The sequence below is a fragment of the Phytophthora cinnamomi genome, assembly GCF_018691715.1.
Source record: "Phytophthora cinnamomi strain GKB4 chromosome Unknown Contig6, whole genome shotgun sequence".
NCBI classification, from domain to species: Eukaryota; Oomycota; class Peronosporomycetes; order Peronosporales; family Peronosporaceae; genus Phytophthora; species Phytophthora cinnamomi.
The window spans coordinates 1,053,667-1,074,806 of record NW_027150939.1 but is presented as its reverse complement, the minus strand read 5'-3'; the positions used below and the strand labels follow the sequence as shown (position 1 = coordinate 1,074,806).

The window sequence follows — 21,140 nt, the reverse complement described above, 5'->3', positions numbered from 1 at the left end:
GCATTGGGGGCTCATGCCGGTCCTCCAAGATGCGCCCACGGGTGCACTTCCGACGTTGTACGCTGCCACTGGTGTCGATGTTGAGAGCAACGACTACTACGGCCCTGGAAATTACTTTCAGATCTGGGGCCCGCCGAAGCGTGTTCAGGCGAAAGCTACGGCTCATGATAAGGTGGCTGCCCAAAACTTGTGGGAGGAGAGTGAGCGCCTTGCTAAGCTCAAGTTTGACGTTGAGTAGGCAAGCTTGGAGCAGACTGCTAGGAACGAATTGCAAGCGTATAAAAGAAAAAAACTGATGCATGTAAATCGTGGAATCAGAGCGCTGGAAATCTCGAGTATCTTGGTACCATGACTCTGGGCCCGGCTCAGTTAAGAGTGCAGTAAAAAGGAGAATGCTAGTGACGTAGTTGGTCAATGCTGCCGGGAGGCTTACGGCAATAACGCCAAAGAAATCGATTCTTGTATACATGGAGTTGTTGACGAATTTCCTCTGATCCAGTGAAAATTAAACGGGCCTCATGCACACGATTCCACCAGCTCATCAGTCCCACACAGCACAGTCACTTGTAAAACCTCTGCGAAAATGCTTCAGCAGTTTGATACACTCCGATCCATTTCTTCTCATTCTCATTTTCCAATTTGTATCGACCAACGGAGGGGTCTTGAAACGTTAGAGGCATGGGTGACAGCAACAGCACCGCGGCCGAGGACGCCCGTCCGCACGTTCCCGACAACTGGAACACTTCCAGCATTCCGACGCAGAAGGGCAGAACTGTCATCGTCACGGGCGCCAACTCCGGCATCGGATTCGAGACGGCGCTCGAGCTCGCGCACAAGGGAGCCAATGTCGTGCTGGCCTGCCGCAACGAAGGCCGAGGCAAAGAAGCCGAGCAGAAGCTCCGCGAGGCGTTGGTCTCCAGTCCTGACGCCGGCTCCGTCGAATTCAAGATGTTGGACGTGAGCGACCTTGGCAGCGTCAACAAGTTCGCGGACGAGTTCAAGGCGACCCACGACCGACTGGATCTGCTGATCAATAACGCCGGCGTGATGGCGGTTCCGTTCAGCAAGACGGTGGATGGTTATGAGCGCCAATTCGCCACGAACCACTTGGGCCACTTTGCGCTGACTGCGCAATTGTTTTCGTTGCTGAAGCAGAGCACACCGTCGCGGGTGGTGAATGTAAGCAGCCTCGCGCACATGAGCGCTAGACTGGAGCACTTCACGTCCGGAGGGCAGATCATGCGCTCGGACAACCGAGGCTACAGCCCGTCGGAGGTCTACGCGGAGTCGAAGCTTTGCAATCTGCTCTTCACGTTCGAGCTGACTCGACGTTTGAAGGCTCAGAACGTGTCGGGGTGACGTCGGTGGTCGCTCACCCGGGCTTCACGTCCACGAACCTGATGGTGCCTCCCTCATCGGAAGGAGGCTGGTTCAGTCGTCTCCTGTGGCGCATTGGGGGCTCATGCCGGTCCTCCAAGATGCGCCCACGGGTGCACTTCCGACGTTGTACGCTGCCACTGGTGTCGATGTTGAGAGCAACGACTACTACGGCCCTGGAAATTACTTTCAGATCTGGGGCCCGCCGAAGCGTGTTCAGGCGAAAGCTACGGCTCATGATAAGGTGGCTGCCCAAAACTTGTGGGAGGAGAGTGAGCGCCTTGCTAAGCTCAAGTTTGACGTTGAGTAGGCAAGCTTGGAGCAGACTGCTAGGAACGAATTGCAAGCGTATAAAAGAAAAAACTGATGCATGTAAATCGTGGAATCAGAGCGCTGGAAATCTCGAGTATCTTGGTACCATGACTCTGGGCCCGGCTCAGTTAAGAGTGCAGTAAAAGGAGAATGCTAGTGACGTAGTTGGTCAATGCTGCCGGGAGGCTTACGGCAATAACGCCAAAGAAATCGATTCTTGTATACATGGAGTTGTTGACGAATTTCCTCTGATCCAGTGAAAAATTAAACGGGCCTCATGCACACGATTCCACCAGCTCATCAGTCCCACACAGCACAGTCACTTGTAAAACCTCTGCGAAAATGCTTCAGCAGTTTGATACACTCCGATCCATTTCTTCTCATTCTCATTTTCCAATTTGTATCGACCAACGGAGGGTCTTGAAACGTTAGAGGCATGGGTGACAGCAACAGCACCGCGGCCGAGGACGCCCGTCCGCACGTTCCCGACAACTGGAACACTTCCAGCATTCCGACGCAGAAGGGCAGAACTGTCATCGTCACGGGCGCCAACTCCGGCATCGGATTCGAGACGGCGCTCGAGCTCGCGCACAAGGGAGCCAATGTCGTGCTGGCCTGCCGCAACGAAGGCCGAGGCAAAGAAGCCGAGCAGAAGCTCCGCGAGGCGTTGGTCTCCAGTCCTGACGCCGGCTCCGTCGAATTCAAGATGTTGGACGTGAGCGACCTTGGCAGCGTCAACAAGTTCGCGGACGAGTTCAAGGCGACCCACGACCGACTGGATCTGCTGATCAATAACGCCGGCGTGATGGCGGTTCCGTTCAGCAAGACGGTGGATGGTTATGAGCGCCAATTCGCCACGAACCACTTGGGCCACTTTGCGCTGACTGCGCAATTGTTTTCGTTGCTGAAGCAGAGCACACCGTCGCGGGTGGTGAATGTAAGCAGCCTCGCGCACATGAGCGCTAGACTGGAGCACTTCACGTCCGGAGGGCAAATCATGCGCTTGGACAACCGAGGCTACAGCCCGTCGGAGGTCTACGCGGAGTCGAAGCTTTGCAATCTGCTCTTCACGTTCGAGCTGACTCGACGTTTGAAGGCTCAGAACGTGTCGGGGGTGACGTCGGTGGTCGCTCACCCGGACTTCACGTCCACGAACCTGATGGTGCCTCCCTCATCGGAAGGAGGCTGGTTCAGTCGTCTCCTGTGGCGCATTGGGGGCTCATGCCGGTCCTCCAAGATGCGCCCACGGGTGCACTTCCGACGTTGTACGCTGCCACTGGTGTCGATGTTGAGAGCAACGACTACTACGGCCCTGGAAATTACTTTCAGATCTGGGGCCCGCCGAAGCGTGTTCAGGCGAAAGCTACGGCTCATGATAAGGTGGCTGCCCAAAACTTGTGGGAGGAGAGTGAGCGCCTTGCTAAGCTCAAGTTTGACGTTGAGTAGGCAAGCTTGGAGCAGACTGCTAGGAACGAATTGCAAGCGTATAAAAGAAAAAAACTGATGCATGTAAATCGTGGAATCAGAGCGCTGGAAATCTCGAGTATCTTGGTACCATGACTCTGGGCCCGGCTCAGTTAAGAGTGCAGTAAAAAGGAGAATGCTAGTGACGTAGTTGGTCAATGCTGCCGGGAGGCTTACGGCAATAACGCCAAAGAAATCGATTCTTGTATACATGGAGTTGTTGACGAATTTCCTCTGATCCAGTGAAAAATTAAACGGGCCTCATGCACACGATTCCACCAGCTCATCAGTCCCACACAGCACAGTCACTTGTAAAACCTCTGCGAAAATGCTTCAGCAGTTTGATACACTCCGATCCATTTCTTCTCATTCTCATTTTCCAATTTGTATCGACCAACGGAGGGTCTTGAAACGTTAGAGGCATGGGTGACAGCAACAGCACCGCGGCCGAGGACGCCCGTCCGCACGTTCCCGACAACTGGAACACTTCCAGCATTCCGACGCAGAAGGGCAGAACTGTCATCGTCACGGGCGCCAACTCCGGCATCGGATTCGAGACGGCGCTCGAGCTCGCGCACAAGGGAGCCAATGTCGTGCTGGCCTGCCGCAACGAAGGCCGAGGCAAAGAAGCCGAGCAGAAGCTCCGCGAGGCGTTGGTCTCCAGTCCTGACGCCGGCTCCGTCGAATTCAAGATGTTGGACGTGAGCGACCTTGGCAGCGTCAACAAGTTCGCGGACGAGTTCAAGGCGACCCACGACCGACTGGATCTGCTGATCAATAACGCCGGCGTGATGGCGGTTCCGTTCAGCAAGACGGTGGATGGTTATGAGCGCCAATTCGCCACGAACCACTTGGGCCACTTTGCGCTGACTGCGCAATTGTTTTCGTTGCTGAAGCAGAGCACACCGTCGCGGGTGGTGAATGTAAGCAGCCTCGCGCACATGAGCGCTAGACTGGAGCACTTCACGTCCGGAGGGCAAATCATGCGCTCGGACAACCGAGGCTACAGCCCGTCGGAGGTCTACGCGGAGTCGAAGCTTTGCAATCTGCTCTTCACGTTCGAGCTGACTCGACGTTTGAAGGCTCAGAACGTGTCGGGGTGACGTCGGTGGTCGCTCACCCGGGCTTCACGTCCACGAACCTGATGGTGCCTCCCTCATCGGAAGGAGGCTGGTTCAGTCGTCTCCTGTGGCGCATTGGGGGGCTCATGCCGGTCCTCCAAGATGCGCCCACGGGTGCACTTCCGACGTTGTACGCTGCCACTGGTGTCGATGTTGAGAGCAACGACTACTACGGCCCTGGAAATTACTTTCAGATCTGGGGCCCGCCGAAGCGTGTTCAGGCGAAAGCTACGGCTCATGATAAGGTGGCTGCCCAAAACTTGTGGGAGGAGAGTGAGCGCCTTGCTAAGCTCAAGTTTGACGTTGAGTAGGCAAGCTTGGAGCAGACTGCTAGGAACGAATTGCAAGCGTATAAAAGAAAAAAACTGATGCATGTAAATCGTGGAATCAGAGCGCTGGAAATCTCGAGTATCTTGGTACCATGACTCTGGGCCCGGCTCAGTTAAGAGTGCAGTAAAAAGGAGAATGCTAGTGACGTAGTTGGTCAATGCTGCCGGGAGGCTTACGGCAATAACGCCAAAGAAATCGATTCTTGTATACATGGAGTTGTTGACGAATTTCCTCTGATCCAGTGAAAAATTAAACGGGCCTCATGCACACGATTCCACCAGCTCATCAGTCCCACACAGCACAGTCACTTGTAAAACCTCTGCGAAAATGCTTCAGCAGTTTGATACACTCCGATCCATTTCTTCTCATTCTCATTTTCCAATTTGTATCGACCAACGGAGGGGTCTTGAAACGTTAGAGGCATGGGTGACAGCAACAGCACCGCGGCCGAGGACGCCCGTCCGCACGTTCCCGACAACTGGAACACTTCCAGCATTCCGACGCAGAAGGGCAGAACTGTCATCGTCACGGGCGCCAACTCCGGCATCGGATTCGAGACGGCGCTCGAGCTCGCGCACAAGGGAGCCAATGTCGTGCTGGCCTGCCGCAACGAAGGCCGAGGCAAAGAAGCCGAGCAGAAGCTCCGCGAGGCGTTGGTCTCCAGTCCTGACGCCGGCTCCGTCGAATTCAAGATGTTGGACGTGAGCGACCTTGGCAGCGTCAACAAGTTCGCGGACGAGTTCAAGGCGACCCACGACCGACTGGATCTGCTGATCAATAACGCCGGCGTGATGGCGGTTCCGTTCAGCAAGACGGTGGATGGTTATGAGCGCCAATTCGCCACGAACCACTTGGGCCACTTTGCGCTGACTGCGCAATTGTTTTCGTTGCTGAAGCAGAGCACACCGTCGCGGGTGGTGAATGTAAGCAGCCTCGCGCACATGAGCGCTAGACTGGAGCACTTCACGTCCGGAGGGCAGATCATGCGCTCGGACAACCGAGGCTACAGCCCGTCGGAGGTCTACGCGGAGTCGAAGCTTTGCAATCTGCTCTTCACGTTCGAGCTGACTCGACGTTTGAAGGCTCAGAACGTGTCGGGGGTGACGTCGGTGGTCGCTCACCCGGACTTCACGTCCACGAACCTGATGGTGCCTCCCTCATCGGAAGGAGGCTGGTTCAGTCGTCTCCTGTGGCGCATTGGGGGCTCATGCCGGTCCTCCAAGATGCGCCCACGGGTGCACTTCCGACGTTGTACGCTGCCACTGGTGTCGATGTTGAGAGCAACGACTACTACGGCCCTGGAAATTACTTTCAGATCTGGGGCCCGCCGAAGCGTGTTCAGGCGAAAGCTACGGCTCATGATAAGGTGGCTGCCCAAAACTTGTGGGAGGAGAGTGAGCGCCTTGCTAAGCTCAAGTTTGACGTTGAGTAGGCAAGCTTGGAGCAGACTGCTAGGAACGAATTGCAAGCGTATAAAAGAAAAAACTGATGCATGTAAATCGTGGAATCAGAGCGCTGGAAATCTCGAGTATCTTGGTACCATGACTCTGGGCCCGGCTCAGTTAAGAGTGCAGTAAAAGGAGAATGCTAGTGACGTAGTTGGTCAATGCTGCCGGGAGGCTTACGGCAATAACGCCAAAGAAATCGATTCTTGTATACATGGAGTTGTTGACGAATTTCCTCTGATCCAGTGAAAAATTAAACGGGCCTCATGCACACGATTCCACCAGCTCATCAGTCCCACACAGCACAGTCACTTGTAAAACCTCTGCGAAAATGCTTCAGCAGTTTGATACACTCCGATCCATTTCTTCTCATTCTCATTTTCCAATTTGTATCGACCAACGGAGGGTCTTGAAACGTTAGAGGCATGGGTGACAGCAACAGCACCGCGGCCGAGGACGCCCGTCCGCACGTTCCCGACAACTGGAACACTTCCAGCATTCCGACGCAGAAGGGCAGAACTGTCATCGTCACGGGCGCCAACTCCGGCATCGGATTCGAGACGGCGCTCGAGCTCGCGCACAAGGGAGCCAATGTCGTGCTGGCCTGCCGCAACGAAGGCCGAGGCAAAGAAGCCGAGCAGAAGCTCCGCGAGGCGTTGGTCTCCAGTCCTGACGCCGGCTCCGTCGAATTCAAGATGTTGGACGTGAGCGACCTTGGCAGCGTCAACAAGTTCGCGGACGAGTTCAAGGCGACCCACGACCGACTGGATCTGCTGATCAATAACGCCGGCGTGATGGCGGTTCCGTTCAGCAAGACGGTGGATGGTTATGAGCGCCAATTCGCCACGAACCACTTGGGCCACTTTGCGCTGACTGCGCAATTGTTTTCGTTGCTGAAGCAGAGCACACCGTCGCGGGTGGTGAATGTAAGCAGCCTCGCGCACATGAGCGCTAGACTGGAGCACTTCACGTCCGGAGGGCAAATCATGCGCTCGGACAACCGAGGCTACAGCCCGTCGGAGGTCTACGCGGAGTCGAAGCTTTGCAATCTGCTCTTCACGTTCGAGCTGACTCGACGTTTGAAGGCTCAGAACGTGTCGGGGTGACGTCGGTGGTCGCTCACCCGGGCTTCACGTCCACGAACCTGATGGTGCCTCCCTCATCGGAAGGAGGCTGATTCAGTCGTCTCCTGTGGCGCATTGGGGGCTCATGCCGGTCCTCCAAGATGCGCCCACGGGTGCACTTCCGACGTTGTACGCTGCCACTGGTGTCGATGTTGAGAGCAACGACTACTACGGCCCTGGAAATTACTTTCAGATCTGGGGCCCGCCGAAGCGTGTTCAGGCGAAAGCTACGGCTCATGATAAGGTGGCTGCCCAAAACTTGTGGGAGGAGAGTGAGCGCCTTGCTAAGCTCAAGTTTGACGTTGAGTAGGCAAGCTTGGAGCAGACTGCTAGGAACGAATTGCAAGCGTATAAAAGAAAAAAACTGATGCATGTAAATCGTGGAATCAGAGCGCTGGAAATCTCGAGTATCTTGGTACCATGACTCTGGGCCCGGCTCAGTTAAGAGTGCAGTAAAAAGGAGAATGCTAGTGACGTAGTTGGTCAATGCTGCCGGGAGGCTTACGGCAATAACGCCAAAGAAATCGATTCTTGTATACATGGAGTTGTTGACGAATTTCCTCTGATCCAGTGAAAAATTAAACGGGCCTCATGCACACGATTCCACCAGCTCATCAGTCCCACACAGCACAGTCACTTGTAAAACCTCTGCGAAAATGCTTCAGCAGTTTGATACACTCCGATCCATTTCTTCTCATTCTCATTTTCCAATTTGTATCGACCAACGGAGGGGTCTTGAAACGTTAGAGGCATGGGTGACAGCAACAGCACCGCGGCCGAGGACGCCCGTCCGCACGTTCCCGACAACTGGAACACTTCCAGCATTCCGACGCAGAAGGGCAGAACTGTCATCGTCACGGGCGCCAACTCCGGCATCGGATTCGAGACGGCGCTCGAGCTCGCGCACAAGGGAGCCAATGTCGTGCTGGCCTGCCGCAACGAAGGCCGAGGCAAAGAAGCCGAGCAGAAGCTCCGCGAGGCGTTGGTCTCCAGTCCTGACGCCGGCTCCGTCGAATTCAAGATGTTGGACGTGAGCGACCTTGGCAGCGTCAACAAGTTCGCGGACGAGTTCAAGGCGACCCACGACCGACTGGATCTGCTGATCAATAACGCCGGCGTGATGGCGGTTCCGTTCAGCAAGACGGTGGATGGTTATGAGCGCCAATTCGCCACGAACCACTTGGGCCACTTTGCGCTGACTGCGCAATTGTTTTCGTTGCTGAAGCAGAGCACACCGTCGCGGGTGGTGAATGTAAGCAGCCTCGCGCACATGAGCGCTAGACTGGAGCACTTCACGTCCGGAGGGCAAATCATGCGCTCGGACAACCGAGGCTACAGCCCGTCGGAGGTCTACGCGGAGTCGAAGCTTTGCAATCTGCTCTTCACGTTCGAGCTGACTCGACGTTTGAAGGCTCAGAACGTGTCGGGGTGACGTCGGTGGTCGCTCACCCGGGCTTCACGTCCACGAACCTGATGGTGCCTCCCTCATCGGAAGGAGGCTGGTTCAGTCGTCTCCTGTGGCGCATTGGGGGCTCATGCCGGTCCTCCAAGATGCGCCCACGGGTGCACTTCCGACGTTGTACGCTGCCACTGGTGTCGATGTTGAGAGCAACGACTACTACGGCCCTGGAAATTACTTTCAGATCTGGGGCCCGCCGAAGCGTGTTCAGGCGAAAGCTACGGCTCATGATAAGGTGGCTGCCCAAAACTTGTGGGAGGAGAGTGAGCGCCTTGCTAAGCTCAAGTTTGACGTTGAGTAGGCAAGCTTGGAGCAGACTGCTAGGAACGAATTGCAAGCGTATAAAAGAAAAAACTGATGCATGTAAATCGTGGAATCAGAGCGCTGGAAATCTCGAGTATCTTGGTACCATGACTCTGGGCCCGGCTCAGTTAAGAGTGCAGTAAAAGGAGAATGCTAGTGACGTAGTTGGTCAATGCTGCCGGGAGGCTTACGGCAATAACGCCAAAGAAATCGATTCTTGTATACATGGAGTTGTTGACGAATTTCCTCTGATCCAGTGAAAAATTAAACGGGCCTCATGCACACGATTCCACCAGCTCATCAGTCCCACACAGCACAGTCACTTGTAAAACCTCTGCGAAAATGCTTCAGCAGTTTGATACACTCCGATCCATTTCTTCTCATTCTCATTTTCCAATTTGTATCGACCAACGGAGGGGTCTTGAAACGTTAGAGGCATGGGTGACAGCAACAGCACCGCGGCCGAGGACGCCCGTCCGCACGTTCCCGACAACTGGAACACTTCCAGCATTCCGACGCAGAAGGGCAGAACTGTCATCGTCACGGGCGCCAACTCCGGCATCGGATTCGAGACGGCGCTCGAGCTCGCGCACAAGGGAGCCAATGTCGTGCTGGCCTGCCGCAACGAAGGCCGAGGCAAAGAAGCCGAGCAGAAGCTCCGCGAGGCGTTGGTCTCCAGTCCTGACGCCGGCTCCGTCGAATTCAAGATGTTGGACGTGAGCGACCTTGGCAGCGTCAACAAGTTCGCGGACGAGTTCAAGGCGACCCACGACCGACTGGATCTGCTGATCAATAACGCCGGCGTGATGGCGGTTCCGTTCAGCAAGACGGTGGATGGTTATGAGCGCCAATTCGCCACGAACCACTTGGGCCACTTTGCGCTGACTGCGCAATTGTTTTCGTTGCTGAAGCAGAGCACACCGTCGCGGGTGGTGAATGTAAGCAGCCTCGCGCACATGAGCGCTAGACTGGAGCACTTCACGTCCGGAGGGCAAATCATGCGCTCGGACAACCGAGGCTACAGCCCGTCGGAGGTCTACGCGGAGTCGAAGCTTTGCAATCTGCTCTTCACGTTCGAGCTGACTCGACGTTTGAAGGCTCAGAACGTGTCGGGGTGACGTCGGTGGTCGCTCACCCGGGCTTCACGTCCACGAACCTGATGGTGCCTCCCTCATCGGAAGGAGGCTGGTTCAGTCGTCTCCTGTGGCGCATTGGGGGCTCATGCCGGTCCTCCAAGATGCGCCCACGGGTGCACTTCCGACGTTGTACGCTGCCACTGGTGTCGATGTTGAGAGCAACGACTACTACGGCCCTGGAAATTACTTTCAGATCTGGGGCCCGCCGAAGCGTGTTCAGGCGAAAGCTACGGCTCATGATAAGGTGGCTGCCCAAAACTTGTGGGAGGAGAGTGAGCGCCTTGCTAAGCTCAAGTTTGACGTTGAGTAGGCAAGCTTGGAGCAGACTGCTAGGAACGAATTGCAAGCGTATAAAAGAAAAAACTGATGCATGTAAATCGTGGAATCAGAGCGCTGGAAATCTCGAGTATCTTGGTACCATGACTCTGGGCCCGGCTCAGTTAAGAGTGCAGTAAAAGGAGAATGCTAGTGACGTAGTTGGTCAATGCTGCCGGGAGGCTTACGGCAATAACGCCAAAGAAATCGATTCTTGTATACATGGAGTTGTTGACGAATTTCCTCTGATCCAGTGAAAAATTAAACGGGCCTCATGCACACGATTCCACCAGCTCATCAGTCCCACACAGCACAGTCACTTGTAAAACCTCTGCGAAAATGCTTCAGCAGTTTGATACACTCCGATCCATTTCTTCTCATTCTCATTTTCCAATTTGTATCGACCAACGGAGGGGTCTTGAAACGTTAGAGGCATGGGTGACAGCAACAGCACCGCGGCCGAGGACGCCCGTCCGCACGTTCCCGACAACTGGAACACTTCCAGCATTCCGACGCAGAAGGGCAGAACTGTCATCGTCACGGGCGCCAACTCCGGCATCGGATTCGAGACGGCGCTCGAGCTCGCGCACAAGGGAGCCAATGTCGTGCTGGCCTGCCGCAACGAAGGCCGAGGCAAAGAAGCCGAGCAGAAGCTCCGCGAGGCGTTGGTCTCCAGTCCTGACGCCGGCTCCGTCGAATTCAAGATGTTGGACGTGAGCGACCTTGGCAGCGTCAACAAGTTCGCGGACGAGTTCAAGGCGACCCACGACCGACTGGATCTGCTGATCAATAACGCCGGCGTGATGGCGGTTCCGTTCAGCAAGACGGTGGATGGTTATGAGCGCCAATTCGCCACGAACCACTTGGGCCACTTTGCGCTGACTGCGCAATTGTTTTCGTTGCTGAAGCAGAGCACACCGTCGCGGGTGGTGAATGTAAGCAGCCTCGCGCACATGAGCGCTAGACTGGAGCACTTCACGTCCGGAGGGCAGATCATGCGCTCGGACAACCGAGGCTACAGCCCGTCGGAGGTCTACGCGGAGTCGAAGCTTTGCAATCTGCTCTTCACGTTCGAGCTGACTCGACGTTTGAAGGCTCAGAACGTGTCGGGGGTGACGTCGGTGGTCGCTCACCCGGACTTCACGTCCACGAACCTGATGGTGCCTCCCTCATCGGAAGGAGGCTGGTTCAGTCGTCTCCTGTGGCGCATTGGGGGCTCATGCCGGTCCTCCAAGATGCGCCCACGGGTGCACTTCCGACGTTGTACGCTGCCACTGGTGTCGATGTTGAGAGCAACGACTACTACGGCCCTGGAAATTACTTTCAGATCTGGGGCCCGCCGAAGCGTGTTCAGGCGAAAGCTACGGCTCATGATAAGGTGGCTGCCCAAAACTTGTGGGAGGAGAGTGAGCGCCTTGCTAAGCTCAAGTTTGACGTTGAGTAGGCAAGCTTGGAGCAGACTGCTAGGAACGAATTGCAAGCGTATAAAAGAAAAAACTGATGCATGTAAATCGTGGAATCAGAGCGCTGGAAATCTCGAGTATCTTGGTACCATGACTCTGGGCCCGGCTCAGTTAAGAGTGCAGTAAAAGGAGAATGCTAGTGACGTAGTTGGTCAATGCTGCCGGGAGGCTTACGGCAATAACGCCAAAGAAATCGATTCTTGTATACATGGAGTTGTTGACGAATTTCCTCTGATCCAGTGAAAAATTAAACGGGCCTCATGCACACGATTCCACCAGCTCATCAGTCCCACACAGCACAGTCACTTGTAAAACCTCTGCGAAAATGCTTCAGCAGTTTGATACACTCCGATCCATTTCTTCTCATTCTCATTTTCCAATTTGTATCGACCAACGGAGGGGTCTTGAAACGTTAGAGGCATGGGTGACAGCAACAGCACCGCGGCCGAGGACGCCCGTCCGCACGTTCCCGACAACTGGAACACTTCCAGCATTCCGACGCAGAAGGGCAGAACTGTCATCGTCACGGGCGCCAACTCCGGCATCGGATTCGAGACGGCGCTCGAGCTCGCGCGCAAGGGAGCCAATGTCGTGCTGGCCTGCCGCAACGAAGGCCGAGGCAAAGAAGCCGAGCAGAAGCTCCGCGAGGCGTTGGTCTCCAGTCCTGACGCCGGCTCCGTCGAATTCAAGATGTTGGACGTGAGCGACCTTGGCAGCGTCAACAAGTTCGCGGACGAGTTCAAGGCGACCCACGACCGACTGGATCTGCTGATCAACAACGCCGGCGTGATGGCGGTTCCGTTCAGCAAGACGGTAGACGCCAATTCGCCACCTACCACTTGAGCTACTTCGCGCTGACTGCGCAGTTGTTCCCAGCGCGGTTCAGCGTCACGCGTCGTCAGTGTGAGTAGTCTTGCCCACAAACGTACCAAGCTGGAGCACTTCACGTCTGGATCTGACATCATGCGCACGAGCGAGAAAGGTACAACCCAGTTCAAGCCTACTCCGAGTCGAAGTTGTGCAACCTGCTCTTCACGTTTGAGTTGACTCGACGCCTTCAAGTTCACCGCGTGGACGGTATCACTTCGGTGGTCGGTCCCACCCCGGAACAACGCTAACGAATCTCATTGTCCCTCCGGCCACGGAGGGTGGCTTCTTCACCAGTCTCATGTGGCGAACCCTGCCACGGACTCAACCGGTGCACTGCCCACGTTGTATGCTGTCACCGCACTTGACGTCGAGAGTAGCGACAACTATAGTCCTGGCAAGTATGGCGCTCACCGAAGCGTGTCGAAGCGAAACCCCTGGTTTACAACGAGGCTGCCGCCGATGCACTTTGGGAGAAAAGCGAGCCCCTCGCCAAGATCAAGTCCTACATGAAGTAGTCCACGAGATGTAGGCACCAACATCTGCAGGGGCGAATTCAGGACTGGCATGCAAAACATTAAATGGGGATCTCGTGCTCTAAGCGGGTTGCCATCTTACGATGGCGTCTATTTTCCCACGAGGAAGTTGAAGATGTCGCCGTCTTGGCAAATGTAGTCCTTGCCCTCCGAGCGTAGCAGACCCTTCTCCTTTGCTGCACGCATGCTTCCGGCTTGGACAAAGTCATCGTAGCCGACAGTCTCCGCACGAATGAGCAGCTTCTCAAAGTCCGAGTGAATCACGCCAGCCGCTACAGCCGCCGACGACCCAGCGAGCACGTTCCAGGCACGCGCTTCCTTTTCACCAACAGTGTAGTACGTCTGCAGCTGCAGCAGCTCCTGACTAGCACGGATAACCTTGGTCAAGCCCGTCTCGGTCAGACCGCTCTCGTTCAGGTACTCCAGCTGACTTTCATCATCCTCGAACGATGCCGCAGCCTCCTCAAGAGACCCCGACACCGTCAAGCACACGCTGCCTTCCGCTTCAACGCGCTCACGCACCGCCTCGGTCATCTCGTTACCCGTAGCCGCATCATCCTCCGACACATTACACAGGTACAGCGCTTTCTTCGCCGTCAGCAGTTGCAGACGCTCGAACTGCAGGTGCTCGTCCGGCTTTTCGAACGTCATTCCCTCAGCCAGATTTCCATCCTCCAAGTGCGGCTGCAGACGCTTCAGCACCTCCAGCAATGACGGGATCGTCGGGTCCGCCGACCTAACACGCCACAGCATAAAAAATGAGCCTTGGGCCTCAGCACAACTTTTTACCAGAGATGCGACTTAGACCCACTTTTTCTTCTTGGCGAGGTTGGTCAAGCGCTTCTCCACCGTCTGCAGGTCGGCCAAGATGAGCTCCGTGCGGATCGTCTCCAGGTCGCGGATGGGGTCCACAGACTCGTCCACGTGCAGGATGTTGGTGTCCTCGAAGCAGCGCACGACGTGGGCGATCACCGCCACCTGCCGAATGTTGTCCAGGAACTTGTTGCCTATGCATCACCCAGTCAATCAACCACTCACCCGCAGCATTTAACTCCACTGACGCTGTCACCCACCGAGTCCTTCGCCGTTCGAGGCGCCGCGCACCAGTCCAGCGATGTCCACGAATTCAAGCTGAGCAGTTAAAAAACAATGCGAATGTTAGTCAGTACGTTGCAACTTTTGCATCGCAGATTGAAACGGCAGCACCGACCTGCGTCTCGATCACGCGCTTGGACTTCTCCACCTCCGCCAGGTGGCGCACGCGCTCGTCGGGCACCGCCACGCGCGCCACGTTGGGGTCGATGGTGCAAAAAGGGTAGTTGGCGGCCTGGGCCACCTCCGTCTTGGTCAGCGCATTGAAGAGCGTGGACTTGCCCACATTGGGCATCCCCACGATGCCCACGGACCGCTGGAAGCCTCGGGAGCCCGAAGGCGTGCGGGTCACCACGCGACGGATGTGCAGCATGATGTTATGGTATAGGTCTGATGGTGCTGAGACTTTCGTGAGCCGCACAATTGCGTACCGATAAAGTGGTACGCTTGACAAAAGCACTAGGGATTTGTATGTAGATGGCTACATTTAGGTTTTTTAGTTGCTGCGATACTTGTAGGTACTGAGTTACGAGTGCAACGTGGTCAGTACCTTTTCGACTTAGAACGACGTGACCAAGATACTCTGCTGCAGCGTGTAGGTCTGGCCAGCCGGAAGCGCCTGCTTGACGCTGACGCGACCAGGCTCGATGCACACCATGTTGATGTACTCCTCGTCGCCAAAGTCCTCCAGCTTCTTGGCGCGCTCGGCGCCCGGGTTCCACAGCACGACGTCGGTCTGCGTCTTGGCGTCTCCCTGGTTGGCCGAACCGCTGATGAAGCCCGACTTCTGGACAGTCACGGTGCGGTCCGTGGTGTTGATGCCCTTGATGGTAGCCAAGATCTGGTCCGGGGCATCCAGGTATGTGTTGCCGGTCTGCACGGAGCCGTTGAACCTGATGTAGTCGCGCGTCTCCGTCTTGTTCACCTTGGCCACCTGGTCGAAGTAGTCGACGCCCTTCAAGCCCGAGACCACCACGCCCCCGTTCTGGGAGTTGTCCACCCACAGGTAGTTGTGCAGCAGCGTGTGGAACTCGATCTGCTGCGTGAACGTGTTGTGGACGTGCAGGGCCGTGTCGAGCTGGTTGGCGTACAGCTTCACCTCGTACTCGAGCTCGAACTCGACGGGCCACATCGCGCGCGTGGAATCGCTGGCCGCCATGGTGAACTTGGCCACGCTAGGGCTGTTCTTGTCCTTGGCCTCTTCGTGGCTGGCCAGCGTCCAGTTGGTGATGCGGGCGAAGCCGTGGTTCGGGAAGCCGGGGGCGCCGCCGAAGTTGGGGAACACGACAGGGATGCCGCCGCGGATGGGGTTCACTCCATCGAGGTACGAGTCCTTCGACATGAACAGCACATCCATCTTGGGGTCCATCGCCACGCGGAACGACTTGACGTGAGCGCCGAAGAGGAACACCTCGGCACTGGACCCATACGGGTGCGTGAGCTTGACGGTCTCCAGCTCTGCGTTAGCACCGCCGAGAGACGCCAGCAGGGTCGAAACCAAAGCAGCGGTCTTGAACATGAACGAGCAAACCATCGGTCTGGTGGTGGGCTTGCTTCTCAGGAGATTAATTGACGAATGACAACGGATTTATTAAGAGGTAGCAGGTGTTGTCGATTACAATGGACTCGCCATAAGCCGCAACAGATCTTGAGATGCCCATCGGGAGGTTGTTCAATCGCCGACCGGGCTACATGTATCGCCGGCAGGCTGCCGGTGGTCGTGGTGACACGCCATTAATCCGGCGCCCGTAATACGGACACCGGCTTAACGCACGCTGCAGCTGCAGCGACCCTTGCATACGGACTCGTATGGATGTTACATGTATGCAGCTGCAGCGTGCGTGTTCAACAACTGGGAGAAGATGGGGTCGTGAATCCCTACCTTACTGTACTCAAGAACGCAGAGAATCTGTCCACCGGTGGTGCGTAAACGTAAATTTACCCAAAAATCTAGCGACAAGTTTTAGTTTTGCCCAGCACGAGTAAAATGCGTGAGATTTGCTCAAAAAATTACGCAGGCCACGGATTCGATCACAGAGAGTAAACCGTTGGACAACGCTCAGCGAACCCATTTGGCTTCCCACCTACTTCTCTTCGCGAAGCACACTCATGTTGTCACCTCCTGCTACGCCATCAGTTACTCTTGCTCAAAAGTTGCATTCGCGGCTTCACTTTCAATCCCTGCTTCTGCCACAACCTGTGCCTCTGTATCTAGGCCCGACGCTGACGCTACAGCAGACCCTTGCAGCATGGTTGATAGCGAGCGAGTTTTACTCACCTTCCTGTCCGACCACTGGTGCAGAGCTACCCCGGTTTTCACACGTTAGCAGCGTTGTCAGCTTTCATGTTGAGTATAAGCTTAATACATTTTACTACTACTACGTGTAGAGATTGAAGGCATTATCGCTGGACAGGTGCACGTTCAGGTACTACAGCATCATGTGCATGTATGGTCCCGATGTTTCCACCGGATGTTATACGAGTTTTAATAATCAGCTACTCAATGATGAAGCGTAGTAAAATATTCCGTGAACACGAGGAAATAAACCGGGACTTCCTTTGCTTCTCACTTGGTCATGCGGACAATCCTCTGGCGGTAGAAGTTGTCGTGCAACGTCGCAGGACGCCCGTTTTTCCTCTGGAACAGCATTTGTTCCCTGTGCAACCGGTCCATCTTGTCGATGTACACGGTCGCGGCGTGGCAGACCTTGCGCAGCTCGCTGCTGTCGAGCTGCTCGGCCACCAGCTCCTCGCGCCGCAGGATGCGCCTCGCGCGCTTGAACTTGCCCAGCTGCAGCGCGTTGTACATGAGGTTCACGCGGCACTTGCTCTCCAGCACGGGGTCCTTGAGCCCCATGGAGATGCCGATCTGCAGCTTGGCCAGCAGCGTCGACTGGCTCAGGTGGCGGCACAGGAAGTGGCCGCCCCCCAGCGTCGAGATGTACGCGTTGGCCGTCACCAGCGCCACCACGGCGTGCACGAGCCTGACAGCGCGTCTGGCCGACGCCATGTACAGCGGCAGCAGCAGCTTCGGGCGGTACGTCACGAGCGCGACCGCTCTGACGTTGCCGCGGTCCGTCTCCGCCAGTGAATAGCGCGCCGCTCCGTCCTCCCACTGGGTGAACGTCTTCAGCTGGTCCACCGCCGGCATCTCCACCATCTTCTTGGTGCCGATCGCCCCCAGCTGCGTCAGCAGCTGCTGCGTCTCGCGCGGATACGCCGCCGAGCCCTCAGCTGTCAGCAGGAATGATACAAAGCGGAAAACCTCCGCGTCCGAGATGGCCACGCTGCCGCGCGTCACGCGACCGCCTGCGCTTGGAGCTCCGCAGTCTGCTCGTGCTGCAGCCGCGCGCTTGACGGCCTTCAGCGCCGCGCGCTCGCGCAGCGGTGGCTCGAACGCCACGACCCGCTGGCGGACGCCCACGACGATGCTCGACGCCATTTTTCGAAGCTTTTTAAGTAACACGACACTACCGGTCCTATCTCCATTCGGAACACCTTCGTGCAACATTTATTATGTGTGGTACACTCCTGGAGCTTGAAGCGACGCGTCCGCTGAGGATACTCGGCAGCAGACCATGTCGCTCTTCCAGGTGCGCGAGTGGTGGGCCGCCAAGGGCGAGCGCGACGAGGAGTACACGCCCGGCGCGCTGGCGGTGGGCAACGTGGACAATGACGCCTCCGGACACGGTAGGCGAGAGCTGGTGGAGTTGTGTGGGTGCTGGCGCTGACTCGGACTGCGCAACAGCCAAGATCGTGACGGGCAGCCTGAACGGCGTGCTGCGCGTGTACTGCCCCACGCAAAGCGACTTCCGCATTGAGCACCTGCTGCTGGAGGAGAACCTGCGCCGCCCCATCCTGCAGCTGGCGCTGGGCTACTTCATCCCGTGGGTCCCGTTGTCTAGAGCCAAGTAGGTGACGAGTTGTAGCTGATTGTGCGCTGTTGATTTTGTTGTTGTTGTCGTTGTTGTGTGTCAGCAACCAGCGCGTCTTGGCGTTGGCCATTCTGCAGCCGAGACGCATTGGGGTCTATGTGGTGGAGGGCATGGGCGGCGCTGGCATGGCGGCCAGCTACTTCAAGATCACGCTGCGGTACGAGCACTTGCTCGGCATCGACGGGGAGCACTTCACCGCCTACAACTTCATCTACGGGCCGTTCGGAGCTTCGAACTCCAACTCGGGAGGAGGTTCGCCAGTGCGTTCGGAGCGGGATCACCTGTGCGTGCAGTCGCTAGACGGACGACTCCAGTTCTTCGAGCAGGACCGGTTCGCATTTTTGCAGCCACTCAACAACAATTTCTTGCCCGGCGCGATATGCTACGCCGCTGGCATGGATGCGGTGATAGCTGCGACGTCGGACTTGCAGCTAGAGTGCTATCGTTACCAAGTGCTGGCGTCTGCTTCGCTCAAGAAGAAGCGGAGTGCATTGGACGAAGACAGCAAAGAAGACAAACAGCGCGACGCCGCGTCGTCACTGGTACATTGCGACTGGAAGATAAATATTGGAGAAGTCATCGTGGACATTCGAGTGGCGCGGGCTTCGTATCAGGAATCTGCCACAAGCTTTGACGTTTTGGTGCTTGGAGAATTCACGCTGTTCGGCATCAAGTCTCAGGGAGAAGTGTATCTGCAGAAGCGCTTGGGGTTCCATCCGTCGTCATTTATTCCTTTTCGGCGATGGGCGTCGCCCACAGAGCGAGGTACGCCAGGAACCACTGCGTTGGATAATCTTCTGGTAGCGAGCCACTCGAAACTCTGGACGGTCTTCAAGGACAAGACGCTCGTTTGGTCTGCGTGTGCATCAACGGTGCCTGTGGCCCTGCAGGTCGCTGAGTTTGGTGGAATAGAGGGAATGATCGTTAGTCTCGACTCGGATGGAGCGCTCAGCGTGAATTACATGGGCACGGATCCGCCATCTTCCGCCGTTGTAGCACCTGATACGAAAGAGATTAACTACGAGGAGATGGATGAAGAGCACCGGCAGCTACTCAACGTTATTCGCCGCTCCCAGGGAGAACGGCGGGCGGAGCCGAAGGATCGCGTGCTGATAAGAGCCCAAGTTCCTGCAATTCTGGATGCACTGCCAGACCGAAGCGATGATTTCAGTCGTGGGGGTGGTAGCCCGGGGCACGACACTGCTGGCAAGAATACACAACTCACCATGCGCGTGTACGTAACTTATACGGGGGCCACTCGGGTATCCAATGTGACGCTTTCCGTATCAACTCCCGAGAATGTTGTGGCGAGCGATTCCTCCTTTGTGATTGGGAGCATTGACGGCAAGGCGTCTACACCATTGATTATTCCGGTTGTATTGCAGCCCAGTACTCAAGCTATGCCCACATCGCTCTCCGTTACCATTTCAGCGTCTTACACGCTCGAAACAGGACAGCCACGTGTCTCCCAGTGCGTTGTGAAATTACCTCTGTGTATGGCATGCCGCCTTGTGCCTCCAGTGAAGTCCAGCACCTTCAAATTCACGCTCGAGACCAATCAGGAGCCACTGGAACTCGCCAATCTGTTCGAAGACATGCTTCACCAACCAAGTTGCACACCCGAGTGGGCTAAGCAGGTTGTTGCAGGCGGATCCGGCACGAATGTGTTGAGCTTCCAGTACTATAATGGCGTAGAAGCCACGATTCTCGTCTCGAAGAACGCAGGGCGATATCGTATCCAGTCGAACGAGTTGGAGGCGCTTTGGATGGTATCTCAGGAGCTGGCTTCACGACTTCGGGCATTCTTCGACAGTCGGGAGCAGAATCCAGAGGCCAAAGGTAGCGATGTTGGCGCGTCCGCGTCGGCACTAGAGATTTTCTACCAGGAGCCACTACCGCTCGCTGATTTCTTCGGCGCAATTGACGCGCACTTCGCGCTGCGGAAGGAAAAACTAGAGCTTGCTGCACAGCTGAACGACCGGGCCCACCAGTTCCGCGTGATCCAGAAGCGTCTGCTGGTGCGCTACAAGGACCGCAGCCCCGCAGCTGTGAACTTCTTGGACGTGCTGCTTCACGGAACATATGACCAGCTCATTTCGCTGTCGCACGCTATGGAGGCGGTGGAAATGAAGCTGAAGCGCGCCGCGAACCGGTTGTCGTGTTGTGTGGCGCTGATCTTGATGCTCATCAGGTTCCGCTTTCATATGAGCGACGAGGACGCGCGGCTTTTGGAGGCTTATCTCTCGCCCGTCGTGAACGAGACGGCCGACAGCGGCGCGGTGGAGCAGGGCTGGGAAGAGCGGACCGACTGCTCCATGACCGAGCTGCTGCGCACGGTGCTGGCCAAGCAGCCTCAGAACAAGGATGGCGCTGGCGCGACGCCCGCGACCAACGAGCTGCAAATGCAGGAGGACACCAAGCGGCTCAAGAAGCACATCACGATCGTGTGCGACCGTCTCGGCAAGGGCGCGTCGCTCGTCCCAGGTAGCAATTCCAACGCAGGCGGCACAGCGCCCGCTCCAAGCGAGTCCAAGGGCGACTGAGCATGTAAGCTTCTTGTAGCGCGCGGAGGTGGCACCAGGAAGCCCCATATCGCTTTGAACTTGAAGACTGTATTGGCGAAGTTGAAGTGGCGATGGCTCCATCCTCGCCGAAAAATGATTGCCAATCCCGTTTCTCGTTGGTTGAAACACGTCAGCAAAATTTCGTGATTGGTTGAAATGAGATCATAGAGTGTGTACACGTGGTGTGGAGATGGGGCTTTGTAACGGCTGTCACCTCCTCGAAGATCTGATACCACCCAGTCGCGCGTAGCCTCCGTCCAGCAGTCCTGCCCTGCGCTTCTGCCAGCTTCGCGTCTG

General features: G+C 56.3%; 13 protein-coding genes across 14 annotated transcripts; 10 read left to right on the top strand and 3 right to left on the bottom strand.

The window, feature by feature from the left end:
- Positions 1-13: 13 nt before the first annotated feature.
- Positions 14-238, top strand: IUM83_07493 (SDR family NAD(P)-dependent oxidoreductase; the record flags this gene model as incomplete). Its single annotated transcript, XM_067931796.1, has 1 exon — positions 14-238. One exon carries the CDS (start codon positions 14-16, stop codon positions 236-238), a length of 225 nt encoding a protein of 74 aa, XP_067799155.1.
- A 1,224-nt stretch (positions 239-1,462) lies between these two features.
- On the top strand, positions 1,463-1,687 carry IUM83_07492 (SDR family NAD(P)-dependent oxidoreductase; the record flags this gene model as incomplete). The annotated part of the gene is made up of 1 exon (XM_067931795.1): positions 1,463-1,687. One exon carries the CDS (start codon positions 1,463-1,465, stop codon positions 1,685-1,687), a length of 225 nt encoding a protein of 74 aa, XP_067799068.1.
- A 1,223-nt stretch (positions 1,688-2,910) lies between these two features.
- Positions 2,911-3,135, top strand: IUM83_07491 (SDR family NAD(P)-dependent oxidoreductase; the record flags this gene model as incomplete). The annotated part of the gene is made up of 1 exon (XM_067931794.1): positions 2,911-3,135. The coding sequence occupies one exon, from the start codon at positions 2,911-2,913 to the stop codon at positions 3,133-3,135; it is 225 nt and encodes a 74-aa protein (XP_067799154.1).
- Positions 3,136-4,360: 1,225 nt separating this feature from the next.
- On the top strand, positions 4,361-4,585 carry IUM83_07490 (SDR family NAD(P)-dependent oxidoreductase; the record flags this gene model as incomplete). The annotated part of the gene is made up of 1 exon (XM_067931793.1): positions 4,361-4,585. The coding sequence occupies one exon, from the start codon at positions 4,361-4,363 to the stop codon at positions 4,583-4,585; it is 225 nt and encodes a 74-aa protein (XP_067799157.1).
- Positions 4,586-5,811: 1,226 nt separating this feature from the next.
- On the top strand, positions 5,812-6,036 carry IUM83_07489 (SDR family NAD(P)-dependent oxidoreductase; the record flags this gene model as incomplete). Its single annotated transcript, XM_067931792.1, has 1 exon — positions 5,812-6,036. The coding sequence occupies one exon, from the start codon at positions 5,812-5,814 to the stop codon at positions 6,034-6,036; it is 225 nt and encodes a 74-aa protein (XP_067799008.1).
- Positions 6,037-7,258: 1,222 nt separating this feature from the next.
- On the top strand, positions 7,259-7,483 carry IUM83_07488 (SDR family NAD(P)-dependent oxidoreductase; the record flags this gene model as incomplete). The annotated part of the gene is made up of 1 exon (XM_067931791.1): positions 7,259-7,483. The coding sequence occupies one exon, from the start codon at positions 7,259-7,261 to the stop codon at positions 7,481-7,483; it is 225 nt and encodes a 74-aa protein (XP_067799009.1).
- Positions 7,484-8,708: 1,225 nt separating this feature from the next.
- On the top strand, positions 8,709-8,933 carry IUM83_07487 (SDR family NAD(P)-dependent oxidoreductase; the record flags this gene model as incomplete). Its single annotated transcript, XM_067931790.1, has 1 exon — positions 8,709-8,933. The coding sequence occupies one exon, from the start codon at positions 8,709-8,711 to the stop codon at positions 8,931-8,933; it is 225 nt and encodes a 74-aa protein (XP_067799005.1).
- A 1,223-nt stretch (positions 8,934-10,156) lies between these two features.
- On the top strand, positions 10,157-10,381 carry IUM83_07486 (SDR family NAD(P)-dependent oxidoreductase; the record flags this gene model as incomplete). Its single annotated transcript, XM_067931789.1, has 1 exon — positions 10,157-10,381. The coding sequence occupies one exon, from the start codon at positions 10,157-10,159 to the stop codon at positions 10,379-10,381; it is 225 nt and encodes a 74-aa protein (XP_067799006.1).
- Positions 10,382-11,605: 1,224 nt separating this feature from the next.
- On the top strand, positions 11,606-11,830 carry IUM83_07485 (SDR family NAD(P)-dependent oxidoreductase; the record flags this gene model as incomplete). Its single annotated transcript, XM_067931788.1, has 1 exon — positions 11,606-11,830. One exon carries the CDS (start codon positions 11,606-11,608, stop codon positions 11,828-11,830), a length of 225 nt encoding a protein of 74 aa, XP_067799007.1.
- Positions 11,831-13,342: 1,512 nt separating this feature from the next.
- IUM83_07484 (GTP-binding protein YchF) lies at positions 13,343-14,717 on the bottom strand (the record flags this gene model as incomplete). The annotated part of the gene is made up of 4 exons (XM_067931787.1): positions 13,343-13,988; positions 14,064-14,259; positions 14,326-14,383; positions 14,463-14,717. 4 exons carry the CDS (start codon positions 14,715-14,717, stop codon positions 13,343-13,345), a joined length of 1,155 nt encoding a protein of 384 aa, XP_067798973.1.
- A 186-nt stretch (positions 14,718-14,903) lies between these two features.
- Positions 14,904-15,713, bottom strand: IUM83_07483 (Aldose 1-epimerase; the record flags this gene model as incomplete). Its single annotated transcript, XM_067931786.1, has 1 exon — positions 14,904-15,713. The coding sequence occupies one exon, from the start codon at positions 15,711-15,713 to the stop codon at positions 14,904-14,906; it is 810 nt and encodes a 269-aa protein (XP_067799000.1).
- A 1,197-nt stretch (positions 15,714-16,910) lies between these two features.
- Positions 16,911-17,786, bottom strand: IUM83_07482 (RxLR effector protein; the record flags this gene model as incomplete). Its single annotated transcript, XM_067931785.1, has 1 exon — positions 16,911-17,786. The coding sequence occupies one exon, from the start codon at positions 17,784-17,786 to the stop codon at positions 16,911-16,913; it is 876 nt and encodes a 291-aa protein (XP_067799001.1).
- Positions 17,787-17,922: 136 nt separating this feature from the next.
- Positions 17,923-20,822, top strand: IUM83_07481 (PTHB1 protein; the record flags this gene model as incomplete). 2 transcript variants are annotated; one of them, XM_067931783.1, is made up of 3 exons in its annotated part: positions 17,923-18,034; positions 18,093-18,231; positions 18,323-20,822. In XM_067931783.1, 3 exons carry the CDS (start codon positions 17,923-17,925, stop codon positions 20,820-20,822), a joined length of 2,751 nt encoding a protein of 916 aa, XP_067799003.1. The 2 variants fall into 2 exon arrangements, with proteins under 2 accessions (XP_067799003.1, XP_067799002.1); XM_067931784.1 differs by having other exon boundaries at positions 18,093-18,255.
- Positions 20,823-21,140: the final 318 nt, after the last annotated feature.